Genomic DNA, 18,257 nt, shown 5'->3' on the forward strand with positions numbered 1-18,257 from the left:
TCATTACGGATTTTTACATTTCGATATCAGGAAGGTGGAGGAAAAGATCTTTAGACTCACAGAAGGTCTCTTCAAAATGGGTATCTCGGTTGTGGTACTTTTGGGGTACTTAATAGGGAATACATCGGCTTATGGGCCTTAGGGCGTGCAGTCTTATTTTAGGATCTCACGGGTTGAGTTTTGGTTAAAGATCGTGGTGTTCGGGCAATAAGAAGTGTCACCTTGAGTGTAATTCAGAAGGAACTCAGAGAAATAGTACAACTTGATAGTAGGTTGGATTAGCAAGGTAATAGATACGATTTGTTCCTTGGGGTACTTATGATGTGGTGAGTCTCTACAGGTGTTTCGTGGTGATGCTCGTATGTTTTGGTGACTTGCGTGGCATGGTTGAGTTAGAGGGACTCAGTTCTCATGGTTGGGTTATGGGCAAATGTATTTCAAAGTGTTCTCAATGGTTTCTACCACAATTCAAGGTGTATATTCCTGTTGGCATGGGGAGCGTGTTGCATGTTGTGAGTTTCTCCTGGATGAGATCAATGGAAGGTTCCTGGCTAATTGAGTATGTATTTATGCTGGACTCAGAGTTGATTATGAGATTCTCGTACTTTTCATATGATGGCATGATAACAGTGGTGTGTTGTGTAGGATCGAGATTTGTATGTGCAAGGTCACGGTTCAGTTTTGAAGGGGAGGTCATGAATTCTTAGGCAACATGGATGGTTTTCGAGGTTTAGATGAATGCTATAAATATTTGGTATTGCCTGAGGAGAGTGTACATTTTAGAAGGTGTACTGCGTTTTGACTTACGGATGCTTTATTGATATTGCGGTACTTGCCTGGTTGATCGGCTGCTGATATTCAGATTTTGTTATGTGGCACGAAAGAATTTTAGAAGCATTCCTCGTGGGATGGTCGTGTATGAGAGATGTGTTAGACATTCAGGTGGTGGAGTTGGGATAAGATATGGTGATTCGTGGGTTCTACGGAATTGGAGGCCAGGAGTTCTCAGAAGCGGATTGATTCGTGGTTGTGGACTGTGAAAACGTGGCCAAAGCTAGCCAGATGATAATATATGTTATGGTTAGGTCATTGTGGACTTTCGGAGAATTATTTATCTATTTGTGGATGACCAGAGTTGATTTGGGGCCATTGGTAGGCCCGATAAGGATGTGTATTCTACACCGGGTTGGATTGGTCGGCTCCGTACTGCTATTGTTGGGGGATATTCCATTCGGTTAAAGTGGAGCTTATTCGTTCTTTGATATGATCTATGTGTTACTTTTTTATGCCACGATGGATTTGGATTTGTTGGTTATATGCACACATAGTGCGGTCCTATTTGAGCCTTATAGCGGAATTCTAACAGAATGGTTATTGGGGTTTGGAATGGTCGATTGCGCTTTGGTTATGGCCATTGTACGGTTATGATGTGTGGTGTTTTTTTCTCCTCGGTGGTTGCGTTCAGGCACTTTTGGTACTAGGCATAAAATTACGTGCGGTTGTTGGTTTTGGGCATGGTAGCTGGAAGTATTTCATATAGACCAGTGTTTGGATGGGGTCACGCATTGCAACTGGGATACGTCGGGATATGATCCTTTGTTTTAGATTCGTGTGTTTTGGTTCTACTATGTATGATGGGTTTGTAGCATTGCGGTTTTTGTGGTACTTGTTGAAGTTGCGGGATGGTTCTCTCGTTTGAGTCATTTTCTATGTTTGAGTACACTTGAATTGTTGCGTATTGGTGCACAGATTGCATGTTTTATTGCCTCGGGTAGTGTTTGTGTTGCATGTCAGTTGAGTAGCTTGTATTTGATAAGATGAGGTCGCTAGGCCTTGAATGAGTGTTATCTGATTTGACTGTGGTATATTTGAAAGGATAATGTCACTGATCAGCTTAGAAATTAGCTATAATTCTTGTCTAAGGAGAGAAAGCTCCATGACTAGTTGATCTGATAAGTGGTTATGAGATTCCGCGTGTTTTTTTTCATTATCAGCAGTGTATGAAGGTTTTGGAAAGGGGTTTTGTTTGATATGAGGTTCAATACTGGTACCAGGTTGGTTTGAGTAGTTACTATGGTCGGGAATGATGCTGCGAGTTGTGTAGTATGTTATGTGATTATATCCGGGGTTATGGTTATGACTTGATACAATTTGTTTAGACTTATACAGTGTGTAGAGGTGAGATGCGGGTCTCGTAAGAAATTCTGGATATTGGAAAGTGGATTCTGTAGTTTAAGGGCTAAAGTTGAAGTAATGATCTTTAGTATGTTGTGTTGTCGGGCCTACTTAAAATAGAGTGACATGGGATCACCCTCGGGTAGGTGCATGGTAAGGTTACACGACGGTTTGAGGGGTTGGCACAACTCTAGGCACGTTCGAAGACAAACGTATGCTTAAGAGGGGGAGAATGTAATGACCCGACCGGTCATTTTGAGTATTTATGCTCTTTTCAACTGTTTGAAGTCTTGAATAGCTTCATATAAAGTATTATGACCAGTGTGTATTGTCAGATTTGGTTTTCAGGTATTTCAGGATTAGTTCGGATGAAGGAAATTCATGTTGGAAGCTTAAATGAAAAGGGTTGATCGGAGTTTGGCTTTTGTACAAACGACTACGGAATGGAGTTTTGATGGTTCCGATAGCTCCGTATGGTAATTTTAGACTTAGGAGTGCGTCCGAATATTTCGTTGGAAATTCGTAGTTGATTTTGGCTTGAAATGGTGAAAGTTGGAAATGGAAAGTTTGGAAGTTTGACCGGGAGTTGACTTTATTGATATCAGGGTCAGAATCCAGTTCTTGAAATTTTGATAGGTCCGTTATGTCATTTGGGACTTGTGTGCAAAATTTGGGTTTATTCCTGTTGATTTGATATGTTTCGGCGTGAGTTTTGGAAGTTGAAAGTTCAAAGTTCATTCTAGTTCAAATTGAGGTGTGATTCATCACTTTGATATTTTTATATGTTATTTGATACCTCGAATAGGTCCGTGTTATGTTATGGAACTTGTTCTTATATTCGGACGGGGTCCCGAGTGACCTGGGTGAGTTTCGGACTAGGTTTAGATCATTTTCGTTTCATGTTGCATCATTGTAGGTATGCTGGTTCTAGTGTTTCTGCATCTGCTGAAGAATGGGCGCAGATATGAGTCCACAGATGCAGATAGTTGATCGCAGAAGCGCAAGTAGGCTTGGCTGGGGAAGCAGAAATTGGAGCACATTTGCGGCCCCGCAGAAGCAAGGGCCTTGGGCGCATAAGTGAGAAGGAGCGCCGAAGTGCGTTTGGCTTTGTACCTGTGGCTATGCAGAAGTGGATGGAGATCCGCAGGTGCGAGGAGTCGATTGGCTAGTGGAGTCCGCAGAAGCGGAGCTCATGTCGCATAAGCGACGCCGCAGAAGCGGATCTTGTGTCCGCAGAAGCGGAATGACTGGGCAGAAGCTTTAAATCGAGGGTTTGGTCATTTTATTCATATTTTGAGACGTGGGACTCGGATTGAGGCGATTTTGGAGGAAACTTTCATCACAAGGATTGGGGTAAGTGTTCTAAACTCGGTTTTTATCATATATCGATATTTTATCTTCATTTTGGTAATTGAATTATGGGCTTTAAAGAGAAAATTGGGTATTTTAGCCTAAAGTCTCATAGAGTGAGTTTTTGAGTTTTGAATGTCGTCTTAGAGTCGGATTTGAGTGAAACTAGTGTGGTTGGACTCGTAATTGAATGAGTTGTCGGATTTTGTGAGTTTCATCGGGTTCCGAGGTGTGGTCCCGGGTTGGGATTTTGGGTAGATTTTGGGGTTTTGATTAAGATTCGACCTTTATCAATTGGAATTGTTTCCTTGGGCTTTATTTGATGTATTTGAGTTTCTTTTGGCTAGATTCGAGCCATTCGGAGGTCGGTACGTGCGGGACGGCATTTTGGAGCATCGCTTGCCTTGGTTGGTATTGGAATTGGCTTATTTGAGGTAAGTAACACTTCTAAACTTAGTGTTGAGGGTATGAAACCCTGAATTTCATGTTATGTGATTGCTGTTGAGACGACACACATGCTAGGTAAAGGGTGTGTGGGGGTGCGCCATGTGAATTGTAACTCCGTTCTTTATGTGTTGCTGTGTATTTACCTGAACTTATCTGTAATCATGAAATCTCTACGTACTAGAGTTATTGAGCTGTGATCCATGTTAGAAACCATGTCTAGGCTACATGCTTATTCTGTTGGGAACCACTGAAGTCATTATTGTTGTTGAGTTATTTGCTTACATTGAAATTTCATACTCAGTCATGTTCATTCACTGCATAACATATCTCAGTCTCTGTTGTTATTTATTGATACATCATATCATCATTTTGGACTAGTTTCATGACATAGTGAGCCCGAGAGACTGCAACGATTGATGACTGAGTAAGGTAGAGGGCCTGATTGTGAGGTTATTGATACTATAGCACGTGAGTTATCGCGGATCCAGATATTGCTATCATGGCACGTGAGTTGTTCGTGCAGCACGTGAGTTGTCCGTGCAGATCCAGATATTGATACTATAGCACGTGAGTTGTCCGTGCATCACGTGAGTTGTCCTTGCAAATTATAGCGCTTGGATGGAAGGAGCCCCTCCAGAGTCTGCACACACCCCTAGTGAGCACATGTACCTACTGAGTGCGAGTGCGAGTGCCGAGTGATTGGGAGGAATGAGTGGATTGATACTCTGAGAGTATGCATATGGTTGTTCACTATGTTGTACTGCATTGACATGCACACTTGACATACAAGCATAAAGGCGCATATTTTTCCTCATGATGTGCGGTATGATGTCATTCATGACTTCTCACATACATTGACATGTAGGCATATAGATGTACTTTTCCTCATACCATTTGATAATAAAATATTTCCCCGTTGAAAAGTTTTGGAAGGAAAAATCACGATTTTAAAAACTTACTCATATTTTGGTGTTTTCGGTAAAAGATTTGGGTTTTCACTTTTATACTTGAAAAGCATGTCTATTTTCTGGAACTGTGAACGAGCTGAACATTTTGTTTTTGAGTTATTTCCTGTACCACTTTTGTTAAATTGTTATGAGCTGTTGTTGGCTATTGGTGTTGGACTTTGACATGTGTTCCAGCTCATCACTACTTTCAACCTAAGGTTAGGTTTGTTACTTATTGAGTACATGGGGTCGGTTGTACTCATACTACACTTCTGCATCTTGCGTGCAAATGTTGGATGTTGATGTTGCTGTGATCAAAAGGAATTGGATTTGAAGATGTACCTGAGTTCCGGTTGTAGCTTCCTCTTGTTCATGGTAGCCTTAGATTTTTAAAAAATCTGTTTATGTACATTTCGGACAGAGGATGTATTTATTTCATACCAGCTTTGTAAATTCTAATCTTAAAAGCGCATGATTTGTACTACCGGTCCTTGAGAAGTTATTGTATAAAAGCAGTTGTAATTTCATTTCTTTTCATAATAAATCTCAATTAAATTGGTTAGTTATTAATTGGCTTACCTGACGGGTTGGGTTAGGTTCCATCACAACTAGGTGGATTTTGGGTCGTGACACCAATATTTCTCAAGTGGGAATGGATTCTTTCATTGGCCTTATGAGTGAACTAGTTGACCCAACTTTCAACATACCTGAAGATTTCTTTAAGGCTAAAAGATTGGTTTCTAAGTTAGGACTCTCGTCTATGAGAATCGATTGTTGTGAAGATGGTTGTATGTTGTATTATAAGGGTTATGCAGATTTGTAAAGTTGTAAATTTTGTGAAAAACCTGGTTTTAAGCGGGTTTCTAGCGGGAAGAAGGTTGATGTGAAGTTGATGCATTATTTACCTCTTATTCCTAGATTAAAGAGGTTGTACACATCGATGAGTACACGAGGCACGACTTAGAGGGTCGGTTCAATGCAGGTGGATGTATCCATTAGAGAGGTAATGATCAAACCTTGATTTATTCTTGTAATTTTCTTTAACATTATCGTCTAATATGACAATGTGCAGGACTATCGGCAAGTGTAAACGATTTGTTAAATAGAGGAATAGGATTGAAGGATCCATATGCGAAGCCTATCTTGCAAAGGAAACTGCCCATTTTTTTTCTTACTACTTCGAAAGTCATGTGCCATGTGTTAGAAATAGGTCCAATCAGCACAATGTCGTGATTGAGATTGATCTATTATATCCACCAATGTCCATATTCAATCAACCAGGCCGAGGTCCTAAAGATCGAACAAAAAGGGGCCTTAGCAAATCAACTTCAAATTATGTGTTGCTAAATTGTCCAGAAGTTCAACCCTTTCTTAAGTAAGTGTTGATGTAAGATTAATTTATATGGACTACTATTTAATTTGGTTGATGCAACTAACAAAATTTTCAATGTGTCGCTCAGTGACTTGTGAGTCAATTTGGCCATGATGTTGTATATTCTAAATTTGAGGCATGATTTAAAGAGTGTGTAAGTGCATCGTACATACTTTCTCACATGTGAATATACATACTTGGTCACTTGTGAATATACTTGCTCACTTGTGATTTATTTAACACTACATATAGGCCAATAATCCAAACAACAGTGTTAATCAATTTTTGAAAGATATATCTTGGGGACCTACACCTACGGTTACAACTATGTCTAAGTATTTTGTGAATGGTTACAAATTTCACACTGAGGAATACTCCGAGTATAAAAAAAATCAATAATAGTAGGGTGTGTGTCAAAGGTGGTGAAGGTAACCAGGATGGAGAAAATGATTATTATGGTGTGATCAAAGAGATTCTAGAATTATCATATTCAGGTTGGCCAAATAAGAAGATCATACTTTTCCGATGCAAGTGGTTTGACCCAACACCTATTATTCGCCCTCCCAGTATTATTCTTACCCATAGGGCTATACCCTGTTTCCTCCACATGATCCTGCATATAGTTACATTGGTCCATCGAGTCACCAGTCACATGGCCATGTGGTGATACGCCCGTCATATGCTCCATTTGCTTCACCACCAGCTCGATCACATCCATCTAGATTTCAGCCAGCCGGATCACAAAAGGGGTCTGGATCGCAGCAGGGGTCTAGATCGCAGTAGGGGTGTGGATCGCAATCATCTTCATTAGCGAACCCCGTCTCTCTCTCCACGGAGTTCGTGTCCTAGCATTTCTAGACTTAGCCTTCGGGATAGTAGCGCCGAGCTAGATGCCTCCCCTTCTACGCACGCTTCAGGTTCATCAGAGGAAGATGATCCAGAGGAAGTATAGTATGATTATTATCATAGGATGATCATAAGGCCTGAGGGCAATGAGGAAGATTTATTTATTACTTCTTTGTTTTTGCTAAATTATAATAGCTAGTTTTTTTTATTTAATGTAATTGCTATGTTACAGGTTCATACCTAATCATCAGACTACAAAGATAATCACTGAAGCTCTTGCTGGTTGTATGATGCACCCTATGCGACCTGGAGTGACTTTCCACCGGAGCTCGTTGAGCACATTTTCAACCAATTTAAGGTTTTAATACAATTCTTATCTATTTAATCATTATTATTATCAATATTTTCATCTAACGTTACACACTTCATTTACAGACCAAGTGTGCCTGGGAGGACTGGCATAACAATAGACTAAGCTCCTTCTATTGTGCTCGGAAGAAGAGCGAGAAGTATTCATGGGTTCTACCGCACACATGGGAGGATCTACTGAGGCAGTGGACCACTGAGAAGTTCAAGAAGAAGAGTGAACATGGAAAAAGGCCCAGAGCATCTGAGAAGGGTGGCTCCTTAACTGTGTGGGTGCAAGGAGCATGGGGACTGCGAGGAGACTACTGGTAATTCCTTAAAATATTTAATTCTATATATATTAAACTATATTTATATATTTTAATTTAGTTAACATGTTTTATTATATTTGTAGGAAAAAAAATATGGGAGGAAGATGACTCATGATGAGTTCTTCATGGAGACTCACATCCGGAAGAAGAAGGCACCGACAGATCCAACTATATGGGTCGAGGACCGGACGGAGACTACATATGTAAGTTTCATAACTACTATAACTTGAAATTAATATTTATAATATTATATAGTTAATAATTTTCTATTTTCTAAATAAAGGGTCTCTACAAGATTAATGTGGAGGAGTACACTCAGAGCTTGCCACCGAATGAGCAAGGCGAATGACCACCCGTTTCAGACGAAGAAGCGCAAAAGATATGGTTGGATGTTGTCGGTGGTCCTAAAAAGGGGATAGCATACGGTCTTTCAGAGAGATCATTTCGGCGCTACATGGCTGGATTGCAAGGAATAAGGACTTCCGCCCAAGGCGAGGCAATTGATAAGTCGACTATCTTGTCTATGGAGAAGAAGATCGCAAAGCTGACAGCAAATCTTGAAGAGACAAAGGTTAGAGAACAAAAGAGAGATAAACAATTTGATACCCTTCAAGTTCAGCTAAAAAAGAGGGACCAACAATTTAATCTCCTTCAAGGTTAGCTGGCCAATCTTCTTGCTAGTGGTGCTTTCCCTATTCCCCGGTCTCATGAGCCTTCCCCAGATGCTAGTCCTTCTCATCGTGATCCTTCGAACCATGCCGACGATGAAGCTTCTAGTAGTGAAAATGGAGGTGATGCAATACAAAACACTCATTGAATGATGTTTGAACTTTTAACTTGTGAAACATTTTATTGTTGGGTATGATGTTTTGTTAATATAGTTTAGTAGAGATGGAGATGATGTTTTGTTAATAATATAGTTTTGATAGTTGTTATTGTTGTTGTTATTGTTGTTGATATTGGTTGAATGGCAGCAATTGGTTGTTGGCAAGGTGGTGCAGTTATGAAACAACTGTATTCTGCCAAAACAATACCAGACAACCGACCGCCTACCAACCGAAGTCGGTCGGAACATTTCATTTGAATTTCCCAGAAATTCAAAGTTATTGACCAACGTCGGTCGGAATTTTTGAATTTAAATATTAAATATTTTAACAATTCCGACCGACTGTGGTCAGAATTTTTAATTTTACGTTTTAAATATTTTAATCATTCCGACCGAAATCGGTCGGAATTGAACAATTTTTAAAAAAATTAATAATTAAAGTTCTGACCGACTTTGGTCGCTAATTTAAAAATAATTTAAAATTATTTTTAAAAATATCGACTGAAGTCGGTCGGTATGGTTATTTTGTGTCAGATAATTTGGTCAAAGTGCATTGACAAATATCGACCGATTTCAGTGGGTAATATCGACCGAAGGCGGTCGCTCCCCTATTGCGACCATTCTTTTTTCGATTAGTTGAAATCAGTTGGTAATCGGTCGGTTTTTATTCGATTCCGACCGATTTTGGTCGGTTTTTATGGACGATATTTGACCGTTTTTTAGTAGTGTATATACGTGAGGAATTTTAGACGTTGTAGGTAGTTTTAATTTGATATAGCGGATACTGAGATGTATATCTAACTCTGAATATACTAGCCTTTTGCTCACATATATAGGACCCCAAAACACTTGTGCCAATATTTCCCATGACATAATTAAAGACGGATTCAGGATTTAAATCTTATAGGTTCAACTTTTAAAGTTTTTAGCATTTAACCTATTATATTTTTAAAGTTATGGGTCATATCTACTATTTTTGTAATTTTAATGAATTTTTACACATAAATTTTTACTCCGCGTAAAAAATTATGAATTCAGTTGAACCCGGTGATACTACGCTACATCCGCCACTGAACATGATAGTTCAAGCGAGTGCCAATGGAAATCCATTAGGCAGCAACGGTTTAAGATCATGGTTTCCATTTGCACAAACCGAATTGTGAAAATGCAGAAATCTTGATGAAAAAGTTTGTCAACTTCTTTAATCAACCAAGCTGATAAACATTTAAGATATATTTCGTTATTTCTAGTTTTCTATCATGGGTTATGCCGATTTCTCGTGACAAGCGTGTATTACGTGTGTGTCTTAGTTTTTTTAAATCCTTTTCTTCATTAATCATTCGGTTAATTCAGATTCGTATCGAGTAGGCTTATTATGAGGTTAAAACTTTCCCTATATACTAAGAAGTTCTTCATTCTCAGCGTCCAAACTCAAGACCTCTACTTAAAGATGGATGATGGTATATGTTACATGTGTATTGCCATTGTTTCAACTAAACATTGTATGTTAAAGTCACGTACTTTAATACTTCTTCTGTAACAAAAAGAAAATACTTCTTTTGTTTTTTTCATATAGTATTTTTCTTTTTAATATGTTTCATAAAGATTGACATCATTCTGTAAACTCTTTTAACTTTAAATTTTTAATTTTACCCTTAATAAATTATGCTTATAACTTGTTCAAGACTAAAATTCTAAAGCTACTTTTACCATAAGTTTTTCTTTCTTAAATATTATACTCGGTAAAACATTATCATACAAAATGAAATAGAAAGAATATATGTCTAAAATAACATGTCATTCACACATCTAAAAGTCACATATTAGCACAAGATAATCCTTTTTAATGTCTAAAATGATATAGAGATTATAAAGCTATCTTTGATCAAGATGGTCAAAGCTAGAAAAATTACAATAACTTTGATACTTGAATGAATTAAAACATTACAATTTTAATCTATTTGTATAATCTAATAGTTTAGAGAGCCTTAGAGATTGTAAAGCCATAACTCTATCAGTTGATGGGCTGACTTGCAAGACCACTGCATAACTATCACCAAAACTATCCATTTCTTGGGCCAAAAGTTGCCAAAAAAGCCCACCACCACATGGGCCTCCATATTTGGCACAATTAAAAATAGTTCCATATATTTTTCCAAAATAATTGTCTCTCATTGTAACATTATACCCTGGGGTACTTGAAGATTTGCCAAATTCTGCAATAAGTAAAGGTTTTTTCAATAATTTGGAGTCATCTATATGGGCTTGGATCCATTGTGAAGCCCATTTATCTTGGTCCTCTGGGCTTGTACCTGGTTGTAGCCTGCAGCCCAAAAGGTTAGACGATTTTTACACAAATAGCCGGTCGAATTCATTATTTATTTTTTCTAGTCAGTATATATAAATTATACAATGATTATACACATATTATATATAAATTATACACAAATTATATATCCACTGGCTATTTTAAGTTTAAGCCTGGGATTGTTAGTAGCCGCACTGGTCCAAAATCAACAGAGCACGGTTAAGGGTACAAACTAAGGTAAGTTAATAATTAAATGCGCTAGCTAAATATACAAAATACATTGGTTATGTATAAAATATGTACATTATATATTAATATATAAAAATATATATATTTATCGACTATTATTTTTTAGATCGGTTATATTGTGTAGTTATACCTTTGAAAAGATAAATTGCTCAACAACTGTTCTTTTATGTAGTCTCGAAAGTCAAAATCAATGGATGTTGACTTAAAATTAATCATATTGTTCATTCATGATTTGACTTTTAAATTGATATGATTGAGTTTCAAAAACTAACAAAAAAAGAAAAGAAAAGATAAAGTAAAAATGGTTGAGAAAAATGGAGTACAACTCGGAGTCTTTTCCGTTTAAATAAGATACATAAATTTAAAGAGTTTAACTTTTATAAATTGAGTTTATACGATAAAAGATAACTAAATGATACAATCCATAAATAGAGGATTAGTAATAATAACCTAGAAACATAAATCATGTCCTTGCTACAATAGGTTAAATCATACTGATCGCGTAAATATTCGTTAAATCCATATATAAATAACCTTAGCCAAATTGTTAATAAGGTTGATTGACAAAAGCAAAAATAATTTTTTAAAACAATGACAATAATAATTACATCTCAACCTCAAATAAGTTGAGGGTCGATTATATGAATCTACACTGGTCATATTTTTTAATTTATAATGTATATATATATATATGAAAAATAGGGGATTAGAGATTACCATTGATCAGGGTAGATATGAATTGTGGTAAAATCAATTCCCCAAATTTGATTGTTGGAGATGAAATTAGTCCCAAGTTCCAGATAATTAGGGTTGTACTGCTTCTTGTTATCCCCATAAAATCCTTCAAGACCAATTTCTAAGAGATGATTTTTATCTATTGATTTAAGATATGCTGCCATTTCTGTGATCCAGTTCTGCAAAAATATAATTCCAAGAAAAAAAGAATGTTATTTAATACTTCAAAGAAAATAGTAAAATTAATAGACGATACGAAGTGGAAACCCTACAAAACGAGAGTAAAAACCTTGTGTGTCTAAGAAGAAAAATAACATCGAGTTAGGTAAGATGTAGATCGAGAGCAATAAGCAAGAGGTGATTATTTCGTTTTGGAAGGAAAAAAAGCATCTCAAATAAGTTATGATGTACAATTGCCTGTGATCAAAGGTGCATTCAGGATTTTAATTTTTGGAAAATTCTCAGAGAATTCTCCAGTCGTTATCCTTCGGGTGCGCACTGGGTAACCTGGTCACTGTGCAATAGCTCGCAAACCATACATGAGATGTAAATCGCATTAGGCAAGCTCGATGCGATGAACTCTGACTGAGGAGTCTACTGGTGAGGGGAATCGATCCCATGTCCTTTATATGGAAAACCAATCACCCAACCAACTTAATTAACCATCACGGGCCGAAATTTTAATTTAGGACCCAATAACTTAAACGGAATCTCGAACTCATACACTTCAAATCTTGATTCCACTTCTGATCAATATTAATATCTATTTATATTTTAGTTCAAATTTTTTGCCATGTTAAGAAGGAGAAAAGACCTGAATAGTTTTTCCAGAGAGGTCAGATGGGCAACGAGCCTCATTCATTAGTTCCCATGCAAGAATTGTTGGATCATCTTTATATGCCACTTTTGTTATTGTGTTCACTCTTGTAAGCACAACCTGCAAAAATAATATAAGTAAAAATATATCGATATAAACTTAAGAAAAAAATATAAAAATAAATCACAGTAAATAGCAATAAGAACCATATTAATTACTACTATTTTATTCCATAATAGATAAATATATTGGAAAATCATAATTAAAAAATTGGACTATTTCTTGATTTATACACGTCATTTTTTCGCAGGGGTTATGCTAATTTTATATGCATCCATTCTATTTACCATACCAAATAGATATATGAATAAAAATGTAATAATATCATACAAAATAAATAAATAAAGCATTTGATTAAGTTAAAATGTGAAAAAAAAAAAGAATTTTTTTTTTATATACCTTGACATGATTTTTGTAGAATCCTTTAACCATAGGGTTAGTGAAGAAGTCATCTTCACTTGTTAATTGCTGTCCTCTTTCCTGTGCCCATTCTACGTATTGTTTTTTTCCTCCTAAAATATCCCAGTTGTTAACTAACCCAAGAATCAAGCGAATTCCATATTTTTGGGCTTCTGATATTACAAAATCCAATCCCTGATAAGCAAAAAATAAAAATCAAAAAATCAAAAAAGGAAATATAACACAAATATCGAGTAAAGGCAATATAACACAACATCAAGTATATGTATCTTTACCAGTTAACTAATTTCTAAACTTTAGAGTAGATCCTAAAAAAATACTACTTAATCATGATTTTATCTTGAATTGACATTTTTGGCTCAACTTATTCGAGTTTTGTTGAGGGAGTAACTCCACTTTTTATCTTAAAGTGGTTAAAGTATGCAAGACTTTCTTACTTTTCGCGTAGGATTAGATCCACAAATTAACTTGAGGTCGATGGTTTATTGTGTATTTAATTTTCAATAGAAGCGCGTAATAATTTTAGTTTTAATGAAGCTCATAATTAAGGAAATAAATGGCTTGAGAATAAAATTAATAAATTGCTTTGACTCCTTTAATTTTGATTATCATAAATCATAATGAACAAAATGGTAGAAGTAGAATCAGATTTAGGAGAGAGTTTCTATTTCTGCTGAATAAATGAGATTCTATTAGATATGAATTTTCAGAATAAAATTAAAACATGCGATTACAAGCATATAACAAAAATCAAAATCAGGAAAGCATTATCTAATGATATAAATACATAGTAGTTCCTTTCTCCGTTAATTCACTCATTTTTCAAAGAGTAAGTATAAGTTGAATTTGGAAAAGGATTAAACAAAAATAAAAGTTTTAAATCTTAAAAAACCAATTCTATAACAAAAAAATCCCAAGAGAAGGCTTGGCTGCATATTAAATTCAAATTTGAGCAGAAAAAACCTTCATACAGATCATTTCTTCTGACTCTTTTTCAAATTCAATTTTTATACACCGTGATTCATCAATTTCTCTTGGTTAAAGAATAGTATAAAATAAAAAGCTCAAATAATTTCTTTCAACTCTTTTTCATTGGATTTGGTTTTAAACTTAGCGCACGTGAAAAGAAAGCAACAAAAACGAAGAGAAAATCAAAGGGCAAAGATCACTTTTAGCACGCGGCCTAAACTATTTATATTCGATAGTCGTAAAAGTGTATAATCTGTTTATATTTTTTGTATAACACACACACACATATCGGCTATTATGAACGAGCCTTGTCTACGAAGGAGAGCGACCTCATCTTGCTTGCTTACGGCGAAGCTTCTAGCTCTAAATAATTGAAATTCTGGTATGACCGACTACACAGTATCATTCCCCAAAATCAAATATTTAGCGGAATTGAAAAGAAGGCAAAAGAACAAAGAGAAAATCAAATGGCAAAAATCACTTTTAGCACGAGGCCGAAACTATTTATATATATTAAGAGCGGCTATACATTATTATTTTCCCAAAATCAAATACTTACCTCAAACATTTGCTCATTGTAAACACCAGGCGAAGACTGTAAGGGTCTAGAACCGCCATCAGTAAAAGCCCAAGTTCTAGCAACATTCATACCATATTTAGAAGCTTGTTGAAATGTTGTTGTAACCTTATTCCTTGTTGATGGATCAGAAGCCATATACATTAGCCAATAAGCATTAAAACCATTTAAATAAAATGGCTTTCCTTCTAGTGCAAAATGAGTTCCATCTGTATAAACATAACTAGGGTTTGAAAAAGCTTTAATTGGTTTGTGAAATTTATCTAAAAATAGTGTCAAAATTATAGCTATCAAAATAGAGATGAATGAGTTATTCATCAACATTTTTAAAAATAATTTGAAGGAATAAAAAATAGAGTAAAAGGAAGAAAATGGTTTATGCTTCGTATACTACTGATTTCTTGATGTGTTTATATAGGTGAGAAAAAAAAACAATTTAAAAAGTTTAATTAGTAGTGATGACTGATGAGGAATCTAACTCAGTAATAATATCAAATACAGATATGATTTATCTCTATAATGTGAGATTGTTAGAATCAGGCACTTGCTATTACAGAGTCATACTTAATGAATAACAAATTGCTAGAATAACATTTAGTACCGTTATTAATTTAGTTTGACCAATTTTATGAGTCACTTTAAACGTTAGTTTAAAGATGTGTGTTTCTCAACTCGCATAAAATTTATTTTTATACTTCATTCGTTTACTTTTACTTGTCCACTTTGATTTTTTTGTGCCCCTTAAGAAATAATAATTGTAGTATGTATTTTACCTTATAACCCCTAATAATGATAGCGTTTCAAAAAGTCTTGAAAAATAATTTTGAAAATAAGTAATTAACGATAAGGGAAAAACAATAAAAAAATTATCATTTTCTTGATTTGCTAAAATGAAATAGTGTCAAAATTAAGCTAAGGTTTGAAGAAGCTCTAATTGGCTTTTGAAATTTATCTAGGAATAGTGTCAAAATTATAGCTATCCAAATGGAGACGAATGAGTTATTCATCAACATTTTTTATAAAATAATGTGAAGGAATAAATAATAGAGGAAAAGGAAGAAAATGATTTATGCTTGGTATATTACTGATTTTTTTGATGTGTTTATATAGATGAGAAAAAAAATTAAAAAGTTTAATTAGTAGTGATTAGGAATTAACTCATTAATTACTCAAATATAGATATGATTTATCTACATAATGTGAGATTGTTAGAATCAGTCACTTGCTATTATATCGTTGATTGGGTCATAATTAATGAATAACAAATTATTAGAATATTATTTAGTAGCGTTATTAATTTAGTTTGACCAATTTTATGAGTCACTTTAAACTTTACTCTCTTCGGTCTACTTTAATTGATTTATATGGTGGTTACGCGAATTGCCGGGGTATTTAGTTTTGGTTTCGGGGTGAGTGATGGAGTGAAATAGGACACATAGTCCTTAGTTTGAGAGTTTAAGTCTTGGGAGTTGACTATAGGTGGACTTGTATGAAGACGACTCTGAAATAAAATTTTGACGGTTCCAATAGTTCCTATGGTGATGTTGGTCATAAGATAGTGTGCTGATCGATATTGATTTGGAGGTCCGTAGGTCATTTCAGCGTTAATTGACAAAAGTTAAAAATTGGTGAAATTTTGGAAAGTTTGACTGGGGGTGGACTTTTTGATATCGGGGTCAAATTTTGATTCCAAAAATTAGAATAGGTCTCTAATGTCATTTAGGACTTGTGTGCAAAATTTAAGGTCAATCGTACTTGATTTGATAGGTTTCGGTATCAGATGTGGAAGTTAGAAGTTCAAAAGTTCATTAGGCTTGAATCGATGAACAATTCATGGTTTTAATATTGTTTGATCTTATTTGAAGCCTCGAATAAGTTCGAATGATGTTCTAGGACTTGTTGGTATTTTTGGTTGAGGTCCCTGAGGCCTCGGGTGTGATTCGGATCGTGATCGAATCATATTTTGGACTTGTGCAATTGCTGAAGCTCCCAACTTCTAGTGTCATCGCACCTGCGGTGGGAATGGCTGCAGGTGCGGACTCGTGTAAGGGAGCTTTAAGTCGCAGATGTGAAGCTGGCCTTGCCCAGTAGTGGTCGCAGAAGCGGGAAAACTATCCGCAGAAGCTCCTTCGCTTTTGCGATGGCAGGTGCGCAGAAGCGCCAGTGGTCGCAGGTGCAACATTGTATCCGCAGGAGCGGGCTCGCAGGTGCGAGCCATTGACCGTAGAAGTGGAACCCCTGGACTTAAGTGTTTTCCACACCCACGATGATATTTCTGCAAGTGCGATGTCTTTGAAGTGCTTCTTGGGCCGCATATACGGAAAGTGCTGGGAAGAGAGGTTATAATCTAGGGTTCCGTGATTTTTTTCATTTTGAACATTTAAAGCTCGGGATTAGGCGATTTTTGTGAGGGATTTCAAAGGAATTCTTGAGGTTAGTCACTTGTGGTTATTGTTACTCAATAATTATGTTTCCTCATTTGATTTCCTACCTTGATTGTGTGGTTTTGAGATGTAATTTTGGAGTATGAGGCTAGATTTTGGTGAGTTTAAATGGGAGATTTGAGTGACGATTAGGTGCCAAATTTTGGTAAATTATGTATGGTTGGACTCGTGGTTGAATAGGCTTCCGAATTTGTGACATTTGTTGGGTTCTGAGATATGGGCCCGAGTCGACCTATTGGAGCGAATTTTCAATTCTTAGCTAAAATCATTATTTTATTATTTAAATTAGTTTCCTATAGTTATATTTACAGTATGAAATTGTTTTGGCTAGATTCGAGCCGTTCGGAGTTGGAAAATCGAGGAAAAGGCCTTCTAATTGATTGATTGAGCGTGGTTTGAGGTAAGTGACTTGTCTAACTTTGTGTGGGGGAAATTTCTCTTAGGATTTGGTATTTTGGTGATAAATTGTGATATGTGAAGGCCGTGCACATTTGGTGACGAGAGCGTACACGAGCTAAATGCTGAAATTCCGATTTTTTCTAGGTAGTTCCTTTTCATGTCTTAATTGAGTTACTTTAGCACGTTATAGTCATCATGTTTAGCCTGCTTGTTTTATCTCCTATTTGCAACTTGTATAATGTTTAGTTGAATTACTTATTTTTCTTGATTTCCGTATTCATTACATAACTGTGGAAATTCTTTACTTGAAACTGCTATCCTTGGAATATCATTCAGTTGATGTGTTTTGGCTTCCATGTTATCGTAGAGGTGATTGTTTGGTTGTTTGCACGAGGTTTCTGCCGTGCGATTTTTATTGTTTGCACGAGGTTTCTGTCGTGCGGTTTTTATTGTTGCACGAGGTTTCTGCCGAGTTATTGTGATTATTGATACGCATGCAGGGTATAAGGTCTGGGTATTGAAACACATGCGGTGAGATAAGGAGGGCTTGATACGCGTGGCTAGTAGGGGAAATACTAGAAGCCATGCGAAGTGATAAGGCGGGCTAAAACGCGGGATGCTATTTCGGAAAAAAGATTT

At 36.1% G+C, this 18,257-nt stretch overlaps 1 protein-coding gene and 1 non-coding gene across 2 annotated transcripts; both read right to left on the bottom strand.

Annotated features, from left to right (window-relative positions):
- Positions 1-10,584: 10,584 nt before the first annotated feature.
- On the bottom strand, positions 10,585-15,093 carry LOC107830895 (mannan endo-1,4-beta-mannosidase 4-like). Its single transcript, XM_016658572.1, has 5 exons — positions 14,758-15,093; positions 13,209-13,403; positions 12,747-12,869; positions 11,915-12,111; positions 10,585-10,963 (listed from the first exon to the last, which is right to left on the bottom strand). The coding sequence occupies exons 1-5, from the start codon at positions 15,091-15,093 to the stop codon at positions 10,585-10,587; spliced, it is 1,230 nt and encodes a 409-aa protein (XP_016514058.1).
- LOC142174057 (U6 spliceosomal RNA) lies at positions 13,014-13,115 on the bottom strand. The gene has a single exon (XR_012703410.1). It is a non-coding gene; the product is annotated as a U6 spliceosomal RNA (small nuclear RNA).
- Positions 15,094-18,257: the final 3,164 nt, after the last annotated feature.

The sequence above is a fragment of the Nicotiana tabacum genome, chromosome 19, assembly GCF_000715075.1.
Source record: "Nicotiana tabacum cultivar K326 chromosome 19, ASM71507v2, whole genome shotgun sequence".
Classification (NCBI taxonomy): domain Eukaryota; kingdom Viridiplantae; phylum Streptophyta; class Magnoliopsida; order Solanales; family Solanaceae; genus Nicotiana; species Nicotiana tabacum.

Bases quoted from the DNA above. Each gene is read 5' to 3' on its own strand.
- LOC107830895 (XM_016658572.1), bottom strand. From the start codon at position 15,093: ATGAATAACTCATTCATCTCTATTTTGATAGCTATAATTTTGACACTA. The intron at 12,870-13,208 runs GTATATAAAAAA...TTATTTTTGCAG, and splicing joins TCTACAAAAATCATGTCAAG to GTTGTGCTTACAAGAGTGAA. The intron at 12,112-12,746 runs GTCTTTTCTCCT...ATATTTTTGCAG, and splicing joins TCTCTGGAAAAACTATTCAG to AACTGGATCACAGAAATGGC.